The 20530-nt window shown below is 40.0% G+C and overlaps 1 protein-coding gene across 3 annotated transcripts in view; it reads right to left on the reverse strand.

Moving 5' to 3' along the window:
- The window catches only part of OSBPL5 (oxysterol binding protein like 5), a 227944-nt gene that overhangs the window by 16248 nt on the left and 191166 nt on the right, over positions 1-20530 (reverse strand). For all 3 annotated transcript variants that reach the window (XM_073658191.1, XM_073658192.1, XM_073658193.1), the window contains exons 14-17: positions 19654-19752; positions 14266-14363; positions 11010-11099; positions 10119-10255 (exon numbers count right to left, since the gene is read on the reverse strand). In XM_073658191.1, coding sequence (XP_073514292.1) covers positions 10119-10255; positions 11010-11099; positions 14266-14363; positions 19654-19752 — 424 coding nt within the window. The remainder of the gene's footprint in view (positions 1-10118; positions 10256-11009; positions 11100-14265; positions 14364-19653; positions 19753-20530) is intronic.

The following is a 20530-nucleotide window of genomic DNA, read 5'->3' on the forward strand; positions in this document are numbered from 1 at the left end:
AGTATATACAGACATAGGAGAGGCCTTGACTGCTAGACTGAGTAATACAAGAGTCACTGTTCGCTGACAGTCATGAAACGCGTGGGGCTGCAATCAGTTGTCAGTTTTATAAGAGCAGAGTGTATAAAGAATTAGGGGATCTATGGGCAGTGACGCACATTTTCAAAATGACACGTCCCAACTCTGCTAAAAAGGGTTTCCATCTGTCAGAAATATGAAGCACCCAACAATTGCGCTACTTTTATAAAGTTTTATATGATAAATTTACCTCAGCGAAAAGTTCTTAAAATGGCATTTCTCTGCTGCAGTTCCTTTTTGTCACCAGGGGTCTACAACATTTGGCTGAGGGGTCTCTAGTAGTCAGGTTTAATCTGTATTGGATCTGGTAGTGATTGTTTTCAAAAATTTTATTAATTTCAAATAATTTTATACAGAGGAAGGAAAGGGAGAACCAGGGGAAATTAAAGGAAACAGGGGAAGGAAAGAAAAGGAATGAGGGGAAGGAGAATAGAGGTACTCAATGATATCATACAGTACAATCAAATGTAACATATGAACAAAACAAATTACAAACTAAGTAACCAATAAAATATATTTCAGTAAAATTACATAAAGAAAAAATATGTTAAATCAATTAGAACTTGAATTGAATAAATAACCAGAAATATAATTCACCTGAGTCGTGGTTGAATAATGAATTAATTTATTAGGGAAACAATTCAGACCATCTTAGCCATTTTTTGGAAAATTTATGAAAATGATTATTTGAGATGGCGAATTTATGTTCATAAATTTTATGGAGTTTGATTCTTTCAATTATATCTGGAAAGGAAGGAGGTTTTGATTTCTTCCAATGAAACGCAATGGCATTTTTAATAACAAGGAATATATGTATAATAATGGATCTGATTGAATCATTAATATTTTCCATGCCAATAGATAATAATGCCATTTGAGGAGTTATATTCATTCTACTTTTAGAAATGTTATAAATGAGATCAAAAGTTTGTGACCATAAAGATTTAATCTTTGGACAATTCCAAAAAATATTAAGCAAATCCCCCCTGGAACCACAATTCCTCCAACATAGTGGTTGGATATTAGGATCTATAAATGATAGTTTTGTAGGAGTATAGTACCACCTAGTAAGTAGTTTATAATGTGCCTCTTGGAGGGGCATTGAAATATTTGACGAATAAGAAAAATTTAGAGCATTTTCCCAATTTTCTGGAGGGGTGGAAAAATTTAGAATTGATTCCCACTTAAACATATAAGAATTCTTAACCAAATCGAAGTCCTTATTGAACCAACTATAAATATTATTAAGGTTCCAAAAAATTTTATGGTTAAAATTATTAAACAAAGTAGAAGTGGCTTCAGAACATAAAGGTTTGTTACTAGTAAATTTTAGAATAAAATCCTTTGCTATTAAATAGTGAAAGAAATCTGTTGAAGGAAGATTAAATTTATTTTTAAAGTCAATAAAAGAAATAAAATTATCACCCTCATAAAAATCCTTCAATTTTTTTATTCCATGGTTTGCCCAACAAGAAGGAATATAAGAGTCATCCAAAGAAGCAATAAAAGTTAATGGAGGGAGTTTTACAAATTGAAGTTTATCAGAACCTCTTATTGGTTTAGATAATTGTTGCAAAGCATATATGATAGCTTGAAAAATAGGATGAGATGGAAGACTAGAAGGTTTTAAAAATAGATGTTTAAAAACTAAAACACGAGGATGTGTGTTGTTATTCAGAGTGATTTCCAAGTCCAACCAGGCCGGGGCGACTAAATTTTGTAGCCAACATGCGCTTTGCTTGATTAAACATGCAAGATAATATGCCGCAACATTTGGAAGACCAAGTCCTCCGTGTAGTTTTGACTTATAAAGGATATCTTTAGCAATTCTGGCTTTTTTATTTCCCCAAATGAATGAGTTAAGGAGGGATTGGAGGATATTTAAATATGTTGTTGGAATTTTCAAAGGAAGTGATCTAAAAATATAGAGTATTTTTGGGAGAATAAAGGTTTTTATTGTTAAATTCTTACCTATCAAGGATAAATCTTGACTACAGTATATTGCTAGGTCTTTTTATACTGTATTAATTAATTGGTAGATATTAGAAGATATTGTAGATTTGACATCTTTTGTTATTATAATGCCTAAATAAATAAATTTATTTTCCGCCCAACCAAAAGAAAAAAGCTTTTTGATATTATTAATTAAGTCATTTCCTAAATTAAAGGAGAGTATTTTTGATTTATCATTATTTACTTTAAAATAGGATATTTCTGAAAAATTTTTAAGGAGATCAATGAACGGCTTTATTGAATTCAAATGATTTGAAAGAGTTAAAAGGATATAATCTGCATATAAACTAATCTTAAAGTGGCGCGAAGGAGTATGTATGCCAACTATATTTTGGTTTTCCCTAATCTTTTGAGCCAGCGGCTCCATGGCAATTGCGAACTGTTAGAACTCTCCTGTTAGTTTTTTTCTATTTTGTTGGTCACATGACTTTCTGCCTATATTATCCAGCTCCGCCCTTCTGGCTTTGCTGGACTCCAGTATTACATTTACTCTTAAGCTAGCCAGGTGCCTTGTACTTAACTCTGTAGTTTGCTTGGTCCTTGGACCACTAGTACTTTTTGTTTGCTTGTCTTTGCTCTGCTACAATTTCTGCTAGGAGGTGTCCAACTATATCCCAGTCCTTAGTTCTTGTAGGGATCCCTCCCTTATATCTATAGGTCTGCGTTCAGACTAGCCGAGGACTTAGGCGGGTCTGTTCACAAGGAACAGGTCCCCCGCTGCATCGTAGGGAATCAGCTTAGTCCTATTGTAGGGACAGTTTACCTATCTTTCCTTAGTGCTTGTAGCAGTTCATAACACGAACAACAAAGGGGAGAGGGGACATCCTTGCCTGGAGCCATTAGAAATTAAAAAGGATTTAGAAAGGTGGTTATTAACATATATTTTTGCACTCGGATTTGAATATAATGCCATGACATTGGTCAAGAATTGGTTATCGAAGCCGAATTTCAAAAGGGTATGTTTCAAAAAATTCCAGTTCAGTCTGTCAAATGCTTTTTCAGCGTCCAAAGCTATTAAAACAGATGGGATTTTAGAGGAATTAATTAATTTAATGGTGTTAATTAGTCTTCTTGTGCCATCTATAGACTGCCTACCTTTAATAAATTCTATTTGGTCATTATTAATTAAATTGGGTTATATCTCGTTTAATCTATTAGCTAAAATTTTTGAATATATTTTAATATGTACATTTATTAAAGAAATAGACCTATAATTTTTGACTTCCTCTAAATCACTATTTGGTTTGGGAATTAAAACAATTGTTGCTTCCAACATCTCGGACGGAAAGGAACCTTGAGCGGATGCTACGTTAAACATTTGGATTAGGTGTGGAGTTAAAATTTCACTAAAATTTTTGAAATATTCAGCACAAAAACCATCCGGACCGGGGAATTTTGCGTTTTTAAGATTGTGAATTGCTTCAGCTGTTTCTTTAAGAGTGAACGGGGCATTTAATAGGTCTAATTCATTACTATTAAGTTTAGGTAATTCAATAGAAGAGAGGAATGATTCAATACTACTCTCCTTTGGTTGTAGGGTATGAGACTGGAGGTTAATATTATATAAATTTTGATAAAAGTTAGCAAATAATTCTACAATATCTTTGGGATGCGATCTAAAGGAACCATCAACCGATTTAATTCTGTTGATTCTACTATGGATTCTTCTTTGTTTAATGTGATTCATCATAAATCTAGTTGGTTCATTAAGAGACGAGTAAGATTTGAATTTTAATGTTTTTATCATGGATTCATATGAAGAAAAACTTTCTGCCTTTAATTCCTGTCTAAGTTCAAGAATTTCACTTTGCAGTACAGAATAGGGAGATGAAAGATTAATTTGTTGAAATTCTTTATCTCTAATTAGGGATTGGAGTTTCAAAATTTTAGCTCTATTCGTTTTTTTATGTCTCGAAGAAATTTGCATTAGAATCCCTCTTATGAAAGCCTTATGGGCATTCCATCGTACAATAGGATTTATAGAGTCTGAGTTATTGTCAATAAAGAAAATTTTATGGGCTAATTCTATTTCAGATTTATAATTGGGATGTGAGATAAGATATGAATTGCACTTCCATAAAAAGTCATTTTTTATTGGAGTACCTAAATTAATTGTTCCAATAACAGGGGAGTGGTCTGATATAGACGTTGCATTAATAATGATTTTTTTAAACCTTGAAAGAGCAAAGATCTCAGTGACGATTAAATCTATACGCGAAGCAGACTGATGGGCGTCAGAATAATGTGTATATTCTTTGGAAGAAGAATTTATACATCTAAAAACGTCGAATAATTCGTTCTTGAATAACCAACTATTGAGAGTAGAAGAAAGGTGACGTGTTGGTGAAGAAGAATCCATAATACCATCCGGTACAATATTAAAATCACCTAACATGAGCAAATTTCCTTTTTTATTAATGATATTTTTTCCAATAACTTGTTAAGAAAATCAATTTGACCTTTGTTGGGGGCATATAAGTTAACAATGGTGCAAGGTTGGTCATTTATGCAACAGACTAAAATATGAAATCTACCTTTGCTATCTTTATATTCTTCAATAATTTGAAAGGGGTGGAATTTTGTATTATAGTAATTACACCAGCTTTTTTCTTAATACTTAAAGATTCAAAGATATGCGTGAAATTTTTGTGATAAAAACATGGATGACTGCTAATTGAGAATTTTGCTTCTTGGATACAAATTATATCTGCTTGAAGTTTAGAAACTTCTTTCCAGAAAGAAAACCTTTTATTAGGACTATTCAATCCCCTAACATTATATGTCAGGAGATTGAAACTCATCCTAGGGAATCACAAGATCCAATAAAGGGTAATTATGTATATATTGACCCAAATACAAGACTCCAAAGATATTCAGGTGACATATGTATATAACAATTCAAGTTCAAATTGTAACAGTAGAAAAATAAAGAAAGTAAAACTTCAAAACAGAGTCCTCTTGAAGGAATCCAACTTCCTGATGGATTCTGCTTCTTCTTTCGGGGACAGTTCGTGAAGAGCCCGTAGAAACTATTCCAGTTTGATAGAGGAAAGTACAAAAATTCAATAGATCATCTAAGGGTACTTGAAGAAGTAAAATCAGAATGTAAAAATTCACCACCAAACCCCTCAACGGGTATCTTTTAGCGGAGATCTAGACTTAGCGGGAGAGTTATTTTTAATTTTGTCTATAAAATTCCTACCTTCTAACGGGGAATAGATAGGTACAGATTTCCCTTTGTAAAAGACGATTAGTTTTAAAGGAAAACCCCATTTATAGGGAATTCCTTTGTCCCGAAGATAAGTCGTTGTATCATTGAAGCTTTTTCTGCCATCCATTGTGGCTTTTGATAGATCTGAAAAAATTTTAAGCTGATTAAATGGGGCTGGAAAATACTTTTTTTCTTTGATAAAACCAAAAATTCTCTCTTTTGTGTCATAGTAATGAATACGGAGCAATACATCCCTGGGTATGTCTGATGAGATGAAACTGGGACGAGGAAGTCTATGGATTCTGTCAATGATCAAGTCCATATCGGACAATGAGGGAATAGCCGTTTTGAAAACTGATTTAACAAATTCGGATACCTCTCCTGAAGGAACATTTTCCAAAACCCCTCTTATTTTAATATTATTCCTTCTATTCCTGTCTTCAATATCTGCCACTTTTATTTTAAGTTTTCCGATTTCTTAAACTAGATTTTGATTAGTTTTAGTAAGTTGAATGTTTTTTTCCTCAACATCTGTTATTCTTTTTTCTTGTTCTTCCAACCTTTTATTGAAAAGATCAAATGTCGATTGGAATATCCCCGCTTGCTTTTCAAAGGCATTCTTCATATTAAGATTAAATTTTTCTGCCAGGTTCGTCATAAATAATTCTATTTCATTCCTCATAGGTAAGGATAGATCATCTTTATTAACGTGAATTTTACCGATACTGTTTGAGGAAGGAGAATCTGAGTGTTTCTTAAAACGGATTCTTTCTGGACTTAAACTAGGGGAAGTATTATCAGGATCATTTTCTAGATCCTCATGTGAGGATCTTGTTAGAACCCTCCTGTTAGTTTTTTCTATTTTGTTGGTCACATGACTTTCTGCCTATATAATCCAGCTCCGCCCTTCTGGCCTTGCTGGACTCCAGTGTTACATTTACTCTTAAGCTAGCCAGGTGCCTTGTACCTAACTCTGTAGTTTGCTTGGTCTTTTGACCACTAGTACTTCTGTTTGTTTGTTTGTCTTTGCTCTGCTACAATTTCTGCTAGGAGGTGTCCAACTATATCCCAGTCCTTAGCTCTTGTAGGGACCCCTCCCTTATATCTATAGGTCTGCGTTCAGACTAGCCGAGGACTTTGGCGGGTCTGTTCACAAGGAACAGGTCCCCCGCTGCATCGTAGAGAATCAGCTTATTCCTATTGTAGGGACAGTTTTCCTTTCTTTCCTTAGTGTTTGTAGCAGTTCATAACAGATCTATAGCCCCAACTACCAGGACCCTTCCGTTTTGATGATATTGAAAGATCCATATTGTCTATTGGTGCTGAATCAGGATTCAAAAGTATAGGATTGTCTTTTCCCAATATTTTCCCTGATGGATCTTTGGGTTTTGTCAAATTTTTATTATTTCCCTCATGTCTAACAGTTTTAATGTATGATAAAGATGTGTTAGATTTCTTTGGTTCAATTTTATCCATAACCCTTTTTAATGGGGACCTGGATTTAGTGGGACTTAGAAGATTAGGAGTATCAAGTGCAGAGTCAATACAAGAATGGAGCTGTTTGGGTAAACCTTTTTTGGGGGACTTCTTAGAAGTCGGGATATTAGATTTGGGGATAGCCCCTAATTTACTCATTTTCTATAAAAGGATCGGACTAATTAGTTTATTTTATAAGAAATCCAATAAGTTACTACTTATAATTTTAATAAGTGTAATAATTGTATAGAATAATCCTATATTGGAGCTAGAGAAAATAATAGAATTTCAAAGAAAACAATGGGGTTTAAAAAATGAGAAGAACAATGTTTTACAAGACAATATTCATCAGTGTAAACTGTGTTCTTTTGACATCAGTGTTTCAATGGGTTAAATAACAAATCCTTACTAATATAAGTTATATCATATCCAGAATTAAACCATAAAACGAAATCTTGCTTAGTAGGGTTCTAGTATATAGAAATAGATTGATTTCATTATCACTATAAATTCAATCAATAACTGAACCCAGAGTTGTATATATAGAAGCAATATCTATAACTATAGAAGGGAGGATCTTCTTGCAAGGACCAAATGAGACCTAAAATAGGCAAGAACCAATAGGACCCAGCTTTGTAAAATACATAAATTCCTTTTAACAGATGAGCTGTGCTGGGAATTCCTCCCAGATCGCAAATGCCGGTATTCTGCGGTACCGCCGGCTTTCTTCTTTAATATATCAGCTGTGCCACTTTTAAAATTAAAGTTAAGGATATCCAAAAGTTCAGAAGGGTCCACTGGATCTATTCCTCAATGAAACATGACTGACCACAGCTTTATGTTGTAAAGGACAGTAAATTAACGATATCCAGCGCTAGATTAAACAGAACATCACTTTCATTTATGAAGAATGACACCGCCGGCTTTCTTCTTTAATATACCTGTTGTGACACTTTTAACATTGAAACTTAATGTGTCCAAGTGTACAGGAGGGTCCACTGGATCTTACCTTCAGTGTAACTAGACTGACCACAACTTTAAATTGCTAAGAACTGTAACTTAATAATATTCAGCGCTAGATTGATCAAAGAGACATTTTCACTTGTGAGAAATGACACCGCTGGCTTTCTTCTTCTGTTTCTCCTTTGTGTCCTTTAAATCGTTATATTTGAAGGTGTACAGACAGTCAGGAGGGACCATTAAGTTTAATAAATAATTAGTTGATTGAAACCACAGTTAAGGATTAATAAAAGTGACAGCAGATCAAGATATGTCCTTTAGATCGCAAAAAGCCGGTATTTCCGGTACCGCCAGCTTTCTTCTTTTATATACCTGTTGTGCCACTTTTAAAATTGAAACTAAGGATGTCCAAGTGTTCAGGAGGGTCCTCTGGATCTCTCCTTTAGTGAAACTTGTCTGACCACAGCTTTATATTGCTAAGGACAGTAAATTAATGATGACCAGCGCTAGATTGAACAAAGAGTCACTTTTACTTATGAAGAATGACACCGCTGGCTTTCTTCTTCTATTTCTCCTTTGTGTCTTTTTTAAGGATATAGTTGGAGATGGACAAATAGTCAGGAGGAGCCACCAAGTTTAATAAAAGATTGATTGACCAGAACCAGTGTCAGGGTCTCTAACAGGCACCAGCTAATCAAATTATATTCTTTAGATTGCAAAAAGCCGGTATCTGCGATATCGCTAGCCTTCTCTTTATATATCACTGGTGTGCCACTTCAAAAACTTGAATTCAAGGTGTATAATCAATCAATGGGGTCCGCTCAACCCCTTCTCCAATTGATTATGACTGACCCAGGACCAGAAGAGGTGTAAATTACTATAAATCAGCGATACTACATAGATGGAAAAGAGCTGACATTGAACAGCTGATTACCTGTCAGTTGCGGGGATGAGTGGCATCAGCTGTGCTGACAGTCACACTGACAGCTAAGCCTATTATTTTAGGATATCTTCTTTTGACTGATCTCAATGGTCCCAACAAATCCAACCCTCTGTCTTGTCCGGAGCACAACCTATAAATTCTGACATGGGACCAGAATCAGGAGAATATGAAATATCAGCATCATTTGCTATTAAAGACTTCCTCTGTGGACCAACTGTGAGTCTTTGAGGTCACCACACAGGTGGAACTGCTGATCGCTCCTCCAATGAGTGTATTGATAGGATGATGAGCACCCAAACTGAGGAGGCTCGAGTGCGTCGCTCAACGCTTTTCAGCTTCAAGTACCAATATGAAGAAGAGCAATGGCATTGAAGAGGTTGTAAAAAATAAAATAAATAATTCCAATATCCAATATTCTTCAATAACTTTTGTATATGGAGTATTTAATGAGAAAATTTCTGATAAACCATTCTCCTTAATCTGAGGAGATGTGCTGAGGTAAATTCACCAGCACACTGACAAGGCAGTTGAAGTCTCGTGCCGGCAACCGTTACCCCACCGATTATAAGGGCATATATCTCCGGGGATATAGCTTAGAAAAACCCGGTTAATGTCTTAAAATGATCCCTATATAATCAGATGATGATCTATAGGGTTATAAAAGTAATAATCTTCTCAATTCACCAGCACATCAAAAAAAGGCGGATGAAGCCACGCGCCCGCAGCCGTTAACCCCGCCAAGTATAGGGGCAGATAACTCCGGGAATATAGCACATAAAAACCTGGTTGATGTCTTAAAATGATCCCATATAAGTCCAGAAGATGATCTAGATGTTTAGAAGAGTGTTGATCCTCTTATTGTCGCTGTCATGTTGATTTAATTGGTAGTTACCACAGAGCTCCAGACTCCAGCTACCTACATCGCCGACGTCCAAGCCACACCCCCGGATCTGGTAGTGATTGTATAATTTCTCAGCAGTGCCCCCACAGGCGAGACTGAGCATTACATGGCACTCTTATTTAAACAGTTTCCGTTAGACAAAATATCAGGGTCCTGAAAGAGGAACCCCATCAACAAAAAAAACATTGCCTCACTCATGTTTTTCTTTATTTGTTCAACTTCATTGCTGTTTCATCAGAAATTTGCAGCGAAGCATTAGAAAGGGTCTGATTTGATTTGCAGACCTTAAAGAGATGATTTGGCCCTTGTTTTCGGACTCCCACACACAGTGATGTAATACTAAATATTGCATCTATTATTATATACTGTCTTGGTCTTTAACATGTTGCTCATTAGTTGTTGCAAAACTACAACTTCTATCATGCCCTTCCATACTGGGAGTTGTAGTTTCACAACATCTGTAGACCACTGATATACAGTATATAGGGACAAGCATTGCTGCCGGTTACTATATAGGGCCGGTAGGTAGTCGTCACCTCTCTGACTCCATTTCCGTCTGCTCTTCAAACAGCACAATGTGACGTTTGAGCCTTTGCCTTCGGATCTCGGCAGTCGGATTCCAGAATATGTCCCTGTGGCCGGTGTGTCCATCACTGAGATAAACCTCCCGATCCTGTAATAACAGCACAGATAAGTTCTCCTCTAGTTCACTGTATGTCACCTTTTAAGTTCTATTTTCCCCTATAGCTAATTTTAGAATGGGGCTGATATTCAGACACACGACTGATTAAATCCTTTACCCCTATGGTCCCTGTGCTGAGGAGTCAATATGAAATGTCTGGTGCTATTTTTGCTCGGATCTCTGACTGGTATTATTTATGGGTGAAACTTATTTCTATGGAAACACTGTCTGACACTGTTTATAGAGGGATTTCTGACTGACACTGCCAATGGGGGATTTGAGAATGGGGGAAACAAAATCACTTTTCTCCTATTTTAAAAGTGGAAGTATACTCTTTCCACTTATCATACGCTGTTTTAGGCTTCCCTAAGCAAATACTACCTAAGTCCTGCAATTCTCTAACTTTCCCTTGCATTTGACTCCATTAAGACCGAGATCGCCTTTTTTTTTTCTTGTAGTATTTGACTCCATTGCCCCAATGTTGGACAAAATAGCTCTATAGGAAAGCTCACCTATTCCCTGTATGAGAGAAGTATCACATAACTATTAGGTCAATTTTCCTATCAGTTGGAGTGGACCGGAAATCCCAGCACAGTTTTACACAACCCTAAATGTTGGGGTACAGCTTAATAACTCTGGATAAAATCTGAATTTCCTGTTTTGGTTTGGAGTTATACTTTAAATAAGAATTCACAACCTTTCCCCCTTCCCTGGAATTGTGTCCTACTTTACCCAGGATTCTCACCCAATGTCCGTCCAGGTTAGCCAGAACTTCGCTGCCAGTTTTTATCTTCCCGCAGATCTGGTTTAATGTATCACTGCCCCCGAAGAATGGCTGAAAGAGTAGCAGAGTGTGTGACATATGGAGCCACTATTACCAGCCATGTACTGTATATGGACACTGATTATTTACATGCATAACAATAAATGTGAGCAATGATCAGCCAATTGCTATATTTATGAAGCACCTGCACCTCTTTTACTGTAACGTATGAGCTAAGTTAGAAAAAGATTTCACCAATTTACTACTAGGAGTCGCAGGCAGTTTTAGTCTATTTGATGAATATGTTGCATATGGGAGAAATAATGTCGCACCACTCACACACAGCGCCAGCTTTACATCTCAGCATATCTAGAAACCCAGAGCCCCAGATGGATATTTATAAGGATATTCCATCGTCATTAATAAATATTATTCATAGTAACATGGAAAGTTGTACGATTTTCCAAGATACTTTTATATCAGTTCCCCGGAGAATTTTCAAGATCTCCACTTATGAGACAAATCATATTCTATGTAGTGAAATGGTCTTCTATTTGCAATCACGGCATACAAATGTTGCTGGCTGAATGTGATATAGTTTCCTTACTGCTCTATCTATTTCTATATTCGACAGAAATGTCCTATTTTCTCATCTGTTCTCTTACAGTCCTTAATAATCTCCAAGACAAAATCACTTTTAGTAAAATGATATAGTGCAGGGTCCCAGTCTGCTGCTTTGAGACGTATTCACTCCCAAACTAACATTCCCAGACAAACACGTCCACCGAATATGAATCAATGCTGCGGACATTCAATTTACTTCTCTTACACCTGAGAAAGCAGTGACTATGATGTATCCAAGAAAATTCCAGCACAATTGCCAGGTGCCGCATCCTATTCTGGCTCAGGGATTGTGATGCATTTGCTGACATTTTTTTTTACTTAAATGCAAGTATATTTGGCTACAAATAATTTATTTATTGGGGTTTCCTTAAAAATGTTGCACCATTTGCCTTCTATAGCCTCTGTGTTGCAGGGTCTATTACTAACTGCAGAATGGGTTAACTGAGAATCCATGAGTGAGCTTCTTCTGACTAATGGGAGAGTTTGTAACTCTTATTGACGCACCCCCAGGGCAGTGGGTTACTCGGCAGCCGGGCCTATGGATGCTGGTGGGGGATATGTCATAGTGGCTGGGCCTGTCCGTGGGCCAAGGCGGTCAACCAAAAAGGGAATTTGTAATTTGGATAGGAAAAATAAAATAAATAGTTTGTGACGCCACCTGTGGTACCTGGTAAGGTTTACCAGTGCTGCTGCAGACCTCCGGGGGGTGATGGGATGGCAGCTGAGGTGTTTCTGCTCCCCACAGGTGGAGCGGGCCCCCGGGGCAGGGATGCTGTTTGATGGTGGGTGGTGATGCTGGGGCTTGTAGTGCAGGCGGAGTGATGGCGTAGCTGAAATAATGGACGGAGGCAGTGCGGTGCAGTCATCCAAGTCTTTACTCTCAGTTCTCATGTACGTTCCACTGATACACTGCGCGGGTGCCAGCCTCCCACGTCGCGCTGCGCTCACCAGACCGGGGTTTCAGCTCTTCCTCAGGTAGGTTAGGAGCACTTAACGGAACCCCACTTTATGTTCTTCTCTAGACCGACTTCACGCTGGGTCTTCTCCCTCCTGCCCTGCGCTTCCCCACTCACAGTCCCACTCGGGTGCTCTGAAGTCCCTCTGGGCAACTTGAAGTTCCCGGACCTGCTTGACCCTCACGGTGACTAGGATGAGGCTTTGGCAACGGCACTATAAAAGCCAGAAGCCTCCGGTTTTTACAGCCGGGACCTGAAGTAACACGGCTGGGCCAGGGGCCCGTCCCCCTCTTGCGGCCTGATCCCCCTGTCTTCTGACAGATTCGGGGCGTACGGGTGCCTTCCTACACTCGCCGTACCCCCTGGGATCCCTTCGATAGAACGGAGCCTTCCTCCTCTAGCACTAGGCCCCACTTGTGGGGCAGAGCTCCTAAGGAGACTCTGCTCCCAGACTGTCTTCACTCACTGACCTACTGAACTGTCCTACTACCCTGCCACCCTAAGATGGCTTCCCTTTATATACCTCCTATTATGGTGCTCCCCTATTCTACATCCTCCACCCACACCCACTACTGGTTCCCCCTACCTTTGGTCCCCCCCCCTCCAGCCAGGGAAAGAGCTCAGCAGGAAACACATTGCATCTTGCCCTTCCAGCCGGCCTGGAGCAGTGTAGTGTTGGATGTAGGTGGTTGGGTTTCCGGGCAGCACTCCCTCCTTACCTGAGAGAAGGAGACACCACACCTCTGGGTGAGGTGCAGTACCTCTGTGGCGACTGAACCCTCAGGGGCGCCACATTATCTCTGAGTTAATTTATTACCACAGACCACATCAAAGCTGAACATGCAGGAAACAAAGTGTCTTTAAAAGCAAAATGGTGCAAAATATTTAATGAAACCAAATTGCAAAAATGATTTTTGGTCCCAAATATATGCATTTAAAGAAAAAAAAGTTTTATATACTGTGTATTGTGCAGCATTATATTGTGCAGCAGAGAACAATACATACACTCTATGCACACAGAACAAACTATTGTTTGCACAATGCGCATCAGAAGTACAGCCCTTAAGGTTTGTTTATATGAACCGACTGGGGGCATTAAATGACCAGTGATCAGTAAATGTTCACAGATCGATGGTCGTTAAATAGCCTATTTACACAGGCAGACCGCACTTATCGTTTCTCACTGAACGATCTGTAATAGATTGCTCAGCGTGCATAGACTGCCATTATTCTCGATAGCATGAGTCTTGTTCAGACAGGACAATGCGCTGCCGAGAACAATGGTCTCTTCTGCAGCTCAAAAGATAATTGCACCTGAGGAACAAGGATTTTTCTCGTTCATCAGGTGATCAACAGTCTGATTAGCCTACAAGATTATTATGAAACGAATGTACCTAGTAGCGCTCATTATTTACAGAAGTGATTTTAAGCTGCAGAGTCCTTTCTATCACTGCAGTAATCTCTGGTTTAGTCACACAAATGGCTCACATTGCACTTATTCTAATGTAAATGAAAAGTAAATTGAGCAGTATTTTTCATATCGGCATATCTATACACCGCTAATGGAGAGACCTACGAATTATCTTGATCCATCGGGTGAGAAGCCAGAAGCAATAATTGCCCAATGTTTATTTCATTAAGATACATAGATTTCTTACCTTCAGTTTAAACTCCAGCTCAGTCGTGTATCTGGTTTTCTCACACTCTATTGTAACTTTTCCTCCGAGCTCCATTGTCATTGTGCCGTACAGAAGTCCTATGAGAAGATGTTTTGATTGATCTTGATTAAATTAAATATGTAATATAATATGTAGATATCATTTACCTCTCCCCAATTATGTCACTATGTCAAGTGAAGCTCTAATGTCGAACTACGCTTTATAAGGGTGACCCATGAGGACAACCCATGTGCAAATGCCTTATTAGAATATATATCTAGTAAAGATAGGAAGTATTGAGTAATAGCACAATCACCTTTAAACCATTCTGTTATCCTGGAGTAAAATTATACTACATCACACGGATTGTTGAAGTAGTCAGTAGTTCTTTATAAATGAGCATAAAACGATTCACAAACTTTTTTTTTATATGCAGTGCATGTATATCAACTTATGCTCTGGCTCATTTCTTTGGTTTTACTGTTATGTTGGGAGTTAGCCGCTCTACTGGAATGTGACTACTGTACATTCTCCACCAGGGTCGGAGCAGGCAGTAGAGACCAAACTCTATGGAAACAAGCTGTACACTATTAAAGATAAAAGCTCTCATTGCAGAAGAATGGCAGCAGATAGAAAAAGCAAATCAATTGTAAACTTGCTTATTTTCATGCTGTCTAACTAATTAAACCAATTTAATAACATGAGAATTCCCAGGAGAAATAATATAGACATATTGATTCAGGTCAAGACCTCAGAGCTGGCCTACTTCTCACTCAGTTTTATGTAATCAGAAAGTTTGTCACCTCTTAGTAGGTCAGGGGCGGAACTACCGACCGTGCAGCCGGTTCATTGAACGGGGGCCCCGAGGGAGAGGGGGCCCCTCCAGCCTCCAGCAGGGCCGCCATCAGGGCATGACTGCCCTGACTCCAGTATGGGGCCCGGCCGGTAGGGGCCCCCTCGGAGCCCCCCCTCTTGTGCGTCTCTCTCCTCATGGGGCCCCCGGCCCCATGCTAAGCGCCGGGTCCGGGACATCTCAGCGCTGCGCTGCTCTGCTGCGGCAGCGCCTTTATGATTCCCCTGACTTCCGGTCATGTGACCACGCCGTCACATGACCGGAAGTCAGGAGAACCTGGTGTCAGCGATTTGGACGAGCGCCAGGATTCTGCAGGGATCGCATGGGGGTAAGTATAACAAGTTTTATTTTTTTTTTTAAATACAATTAACTAGGAGTGGGGGGAAATGGGAGATGCACATGGGGGGAAGGGGAATGGGAGATGCACATGGGGGGGGGAATGGGAGATGCACATGGGGGGGGAATGGGGGATGCACATGGGGGGAATGGGAGATGCACATGGGGGGGATGGGAGATGCACATGGGGGGGGAATGGGAGATGCACATGGGGGGGAATGGGAGATGCACATGGGGGGGTGGGAGATGCACATGCGGGGGGGAATGGGAGATGCACATGGGGGGGATGGGAGATGCACATGGGGGGTAGGGGATGAGAGAGGTGCACATGGGGGGGGAATGGGAGATGCACATGGGGGGAGGGGGATGAGAGAGGTGCACGTGGGGGAGGGGGATGAGAGAGGTGCACATGTGGGGGAGGGGGATGAGAGAGGTGCACATGTGGGGGAGGGGGATGAGAGAGGTGCACATGGGGGGGATGAGAGAGGTGCACATGGGGGGGTGGTGAGAGCTGCACATGTGGGGGGATGAGAGCTGCACATGGGGGAATTGGGAGAAAATGAGCTGCACATGGGGGAATTGGGAGTAGGGGGATAATGAGCTGCACATAATGAATGTGGGGTGAGGGAGAGTAAATGATGATGGGTGGGGAGAGCACGGACATGATATAATGAATTGGGGCAGGGGGTGCATGTAAATAATGAATGCGGGGAGCAGGAAGTATAGAGTAGGGGGCGTTGCGGATGCAGGAGTGTAACTGGTAACAAATTGGTGGAAAGAGTAGAGGTTCTAATTAAATTACAGTACAGACCAAAAGTTTGGACACACCTTCTCATTTAAAGATTTTTCTGTATTTTCATGACTATGAAAGTTGCACATTCACACTGAAGGCATCAAAACTATGAATTAACACATGTAGAATTATATACTTAGCAAAAAAGTGTGAAATAACTGAAAATATGTCTTATATTCTAGGTTCTTCAAAGTAGCCACCTTTTGCTTTGATGACTGCTTTGCACACCCTTGGCATTCTCTTGATGAGCTTCAAGAGGTAGTCACCGGTAATGGTCTTCCAACAATCTTGAAGGAGTTCCCAGAGATGCTTAGCACTTGTTGGCCCTTTTGCCTTCACTCTGCGGTCCAGCTCACCCCAAACCATCTCGATTGGCTTCAGGTCTGCTGACTGTGGAGGCCAGCTCATCTGGCATAGCACCCCATCACCCTTCTTCTTGGTCAAATAGCCCTTACACAGCCTGGAGGTGTGTTTGGGTTCATTGTCCTGTTGAAAAATAAATGATGGTCCAACTAAACGCAAACCGGATGGAATAGCATGCCGCTGCAAGATTCTGTGGTAGCCATGGTGGTTCAGTATGCCTTCAATTTTGAATAAATCCCCAACAGTGTCACCAGCAAAGCCCCCCCACACCATCACACCTCCTCCTCCATGCTTCACGGTGGGAACCAGGCATGTAGAGTCCATCCGTTCACCTTTTCTGCGTCGCACAAAGACACGGTGGTTGGAACCAAAGATCTCAAATTTGGACTCATCAGACCAAAGCACAGATTTCCACTGGTCTAATGTCCATTCCTTGTGTTCTTTAGCCCAAACTTGTCTCTTCTGCTTGTTGCCTGTCCTTAGCAGTGGTTTCCTAGCAGCTATTTTACCATGAAGGCCTGCTGCACAAAGTCTCCTCTTAACAGTTGTTGCAGAGATGTGTCTGCTGCTAGAACTCTGTGTGGCATTGACCTGGTCTCTAATCTGAGCTGCTGTTAACCTGCGATTTCTGAGGCTGGTGACTCAGATAAACTTATCCTTAGAAGCAGAGGTGACTCTTGGTCTTCCTTTCCTGGGGCAGTCCTCATGTGAGCCAGTTTCTTTGTAGCGCTTGATGGTTTTTGCAACTGCACTTGGGGACACTTTCAAAGTTTGCCCAATTTTTCGGACTGACTGACCTTCATTTCTTAAAGTAATGATGGCCACTCGTTTTTCTTTACTTAGCTGCTTTTTTCTTGCCATAATACAAATTCTAACAGTCTATTCAGTAGGTCTATCAGCTGTGTATCCACCTGACATCTGCACAACACAACTGATGGTCCCAACCCCATTTATAAGGCAAGAAATCCCACTTATTAAACCTGACAAGGCACTCCTGTGAAGTGAAAACCATTTCCGGTGACTACCTCTTGAAGCTCTTCAAGAGAATGCCAAGAGTGTGCAAAGCAGTCATCAAAGCAAAAGGTGGCTACTTTGAAGAACCTAGAATATAAGACATATTTTCAGTTGTTTCACACTTTTTTGTTAACTATATAATTCCACATGTGTTAATTCATAGTTTTTATGCCTTCAGTGTGAATGTACAATTTTCATAGTCATGAAAATACAGAAAAATCTTTAAATGAGAAGGTGTGTCCAAACTTTTGGTCTGTACTGTATATATTAAGTGCCTATTTACAGTTAATGGGGGCACCGTGGTGGATTACAATTTATATTTGGAATGGTGGGTTGCATAATAACTATATATTAATGGTGGGTGCACGTCTGTATTCAGCTGCGTAATGTAGAAGTTGGGGAATGTGCTCTAGATAACTGTGTTATTTTATGCAGAGACGAGTCCTGGCTGGAAGACGTGATGGCGGTCTGTGCTGGATGAAGGAGAAAAGCGTAGCTGAAGGACTTCACCTAGAGACGTCACCAGTGAGTCAGTGTATTACATGTACACTTACACTATATACTATGTACCGGGCTCCTGTGTATAATGTCACTGGTGATCACTGTATTACCTGTACACTGACACTATATACAGAGCTCCTGTGTATAATGTCACTGGTGATCACTAGATTACCTGGACACTTAAATTATACATACCATGTATAGAGCTCCCGTGTATAATGACACTTATGGTAATATTAGTAATGTGGTGGTAATATTAGTAATGTGGTGGTAATATGTGGTCTGGTCATGGTGTGGCAGTTTTTCTTCCTTCTGTGTGGTATTATTCGGTCACTATGTTGTGGTAATATGTGGTCTGGTCATGGTGTGGCGGTATTCCCTGTATGTGGTATTATTGGTCATTTTAAAAAAAATGTATATGACACATTCCCTTAAAGAAAACGAAATAAAAATATATCTAAAAAGAGTATTGGATTTTTAAGAAAATTTTAATAGGTTAGAGTAGGGCCCGGCCAGAAGAGTCTACCTTATCGTGGTGGCGGCTTTAAAAATCTTTTGGCCAAAACAAAAGCTGCTGGCTATGTATGTGGCGCTGTCACATAGCCGAACGTCAGGAGAACCTGGTGGCAGCGACGTGGACGAGCGCCAGGATTCTGCAGGGATCGCATGGGGGTAAGTATAACAAGTTTTATTTTTTTTAAATACAATTAATTAACTAGGAGTGGGGGGAATCAGAGATGCACATGGGGGGGATGAGATGCACGGGGGGGATGAGAGATGCACATGGGGGGGGGGGATGAGAGATGCACGGGGGGGTGAGAGATGCACATGGGGGGGATGAGAGATGCACATGGGGGGGATGAGAAATGCACATGGGGGGGATGAGAGATGCACATGGGGGGGATGAGAGATGCACACGGGGGGGATGAGAGATGCACATGGGGGGATGAGAGATGCACATGGGGGGGATGAGAGATGCACATGGGGGGGTGAGAGATGCACATGGGGGGGATGAGAGATGCACATGGGGGGGGATGAGAGATGCACATGGGGGGGTTATGTTTACATAACTTTGTTGCCTTATGAAGGGCAGGGGGGGGGGCCCAAAAATTTCTTGCACAGGGGCCCACTACAGTCTGTGTCCGCCCCTGTAGTAGGTGAAAGTTAGCGTAAGCATTGAGATCTGATGGACATTTCACATACTCTAAAAATTAACCGGTAAAACTGGAAAATTATAGCTATTTGGCCATGCAAAATGGTGAAGTGATTTTTCTGGGGTTTTCCCTTAGTATAGACCATCAGTATCATATCGGTGGAGGTCAATTTCTCTCCAGTTCTGAGAAGTTCAGTCCCATTCCAGTAAATGGTATTGAGCTGTTAGACCAGAATCACCAACTTCAAAAAAGTAGAGATCTGTGCCTGGTAAACCATAAATCAGAGTCAGACCCTTACTGATCCAATTTTGTGGTCCCAGAAGTTGCAATCTTATCTAAAAGTCAACTATGCTAAAAGGAACATCTTCTCTTACCTTTACAGTGTGCATATGGCATGGTGATGATGTAATCTTCATCGCGGGTCATAAACGTGAGCCTCGCTTTTCCATCTAGTATTGCAGACAGTGAGTTTCCTATAAAATTGGTGGACAGTGTAAATAATCTGGAAATGTGGTATGGTACTACATCACAAAAAGAAGCATTTCCTAATATCTATGTCCATAAAAATATAGTTCCACCCCAGTCCTGTATTGTATATGTACGGTATTTTTCAGCCCCCTGCCCCACTATATGAAGGGACTTGGCACCTTCTTGCTACCTCCTGTCTCTATCACTCATGGCATAAATACCAAGATTTGAGTGCAATACATGGGACATGTTAAACCTTTCCTACTGCACATGAGCAATCACCAAACTGTAAAGAAACTGTATAGAAACATCTGTTTGCTGAAACTCTTGGTAAGCCTTGGTCCTTTGCCTGTCTTGAACTCAATACAGACCTATAGAAATCTGAATGCAGCAGCTGCCCCTACTGCAGGTGTCACAGCCCCCTCCTATCATGGCTCCCATGATAGCTCTTGTGGCAAACTGCTCATCCAGTAATACATATCTGGCTTGACAATGCACAGACACTTAAACTATGTAACGATGGAATAATAATCCACTATTAGGTCTGTTTGCATTTTTAAAAATAGGAATGTCAGTTTTAATATCTTTAAAAAACGTTCTCTTTCCTGACTTTAGATTTTCTCCCTTAGCGGTACAGAAATACTTTATTGAGGCTCTTAGAATATATCTTGACAGTGAAAGTTTCTGCACAGAATATCTTTTACCACTCTGACTTCTAAGATAATTTGGCTTGGATTTTAAATGTTATCATTTTCCCTGGAACTGTCAAATGATACATGACAA

This window comes from Phyllobates terribilis, unplaced genomic scaffold, assembly GCF_046119375.1.
Source record: "Phyllobates terribilis strain yellow unplaced genomic scaffold, ASM4611937v1 Scaffold_13__5_contigs__length_258822181, whole genome shotgun sequence".
NCBI classification, from domain to species: domain Eukaryota; kingdom Metazoa; phylum Chordata; class Amphibia; order Anura; family Dendrobatidae; genus Phyllobates; species Phyllobates terribilis.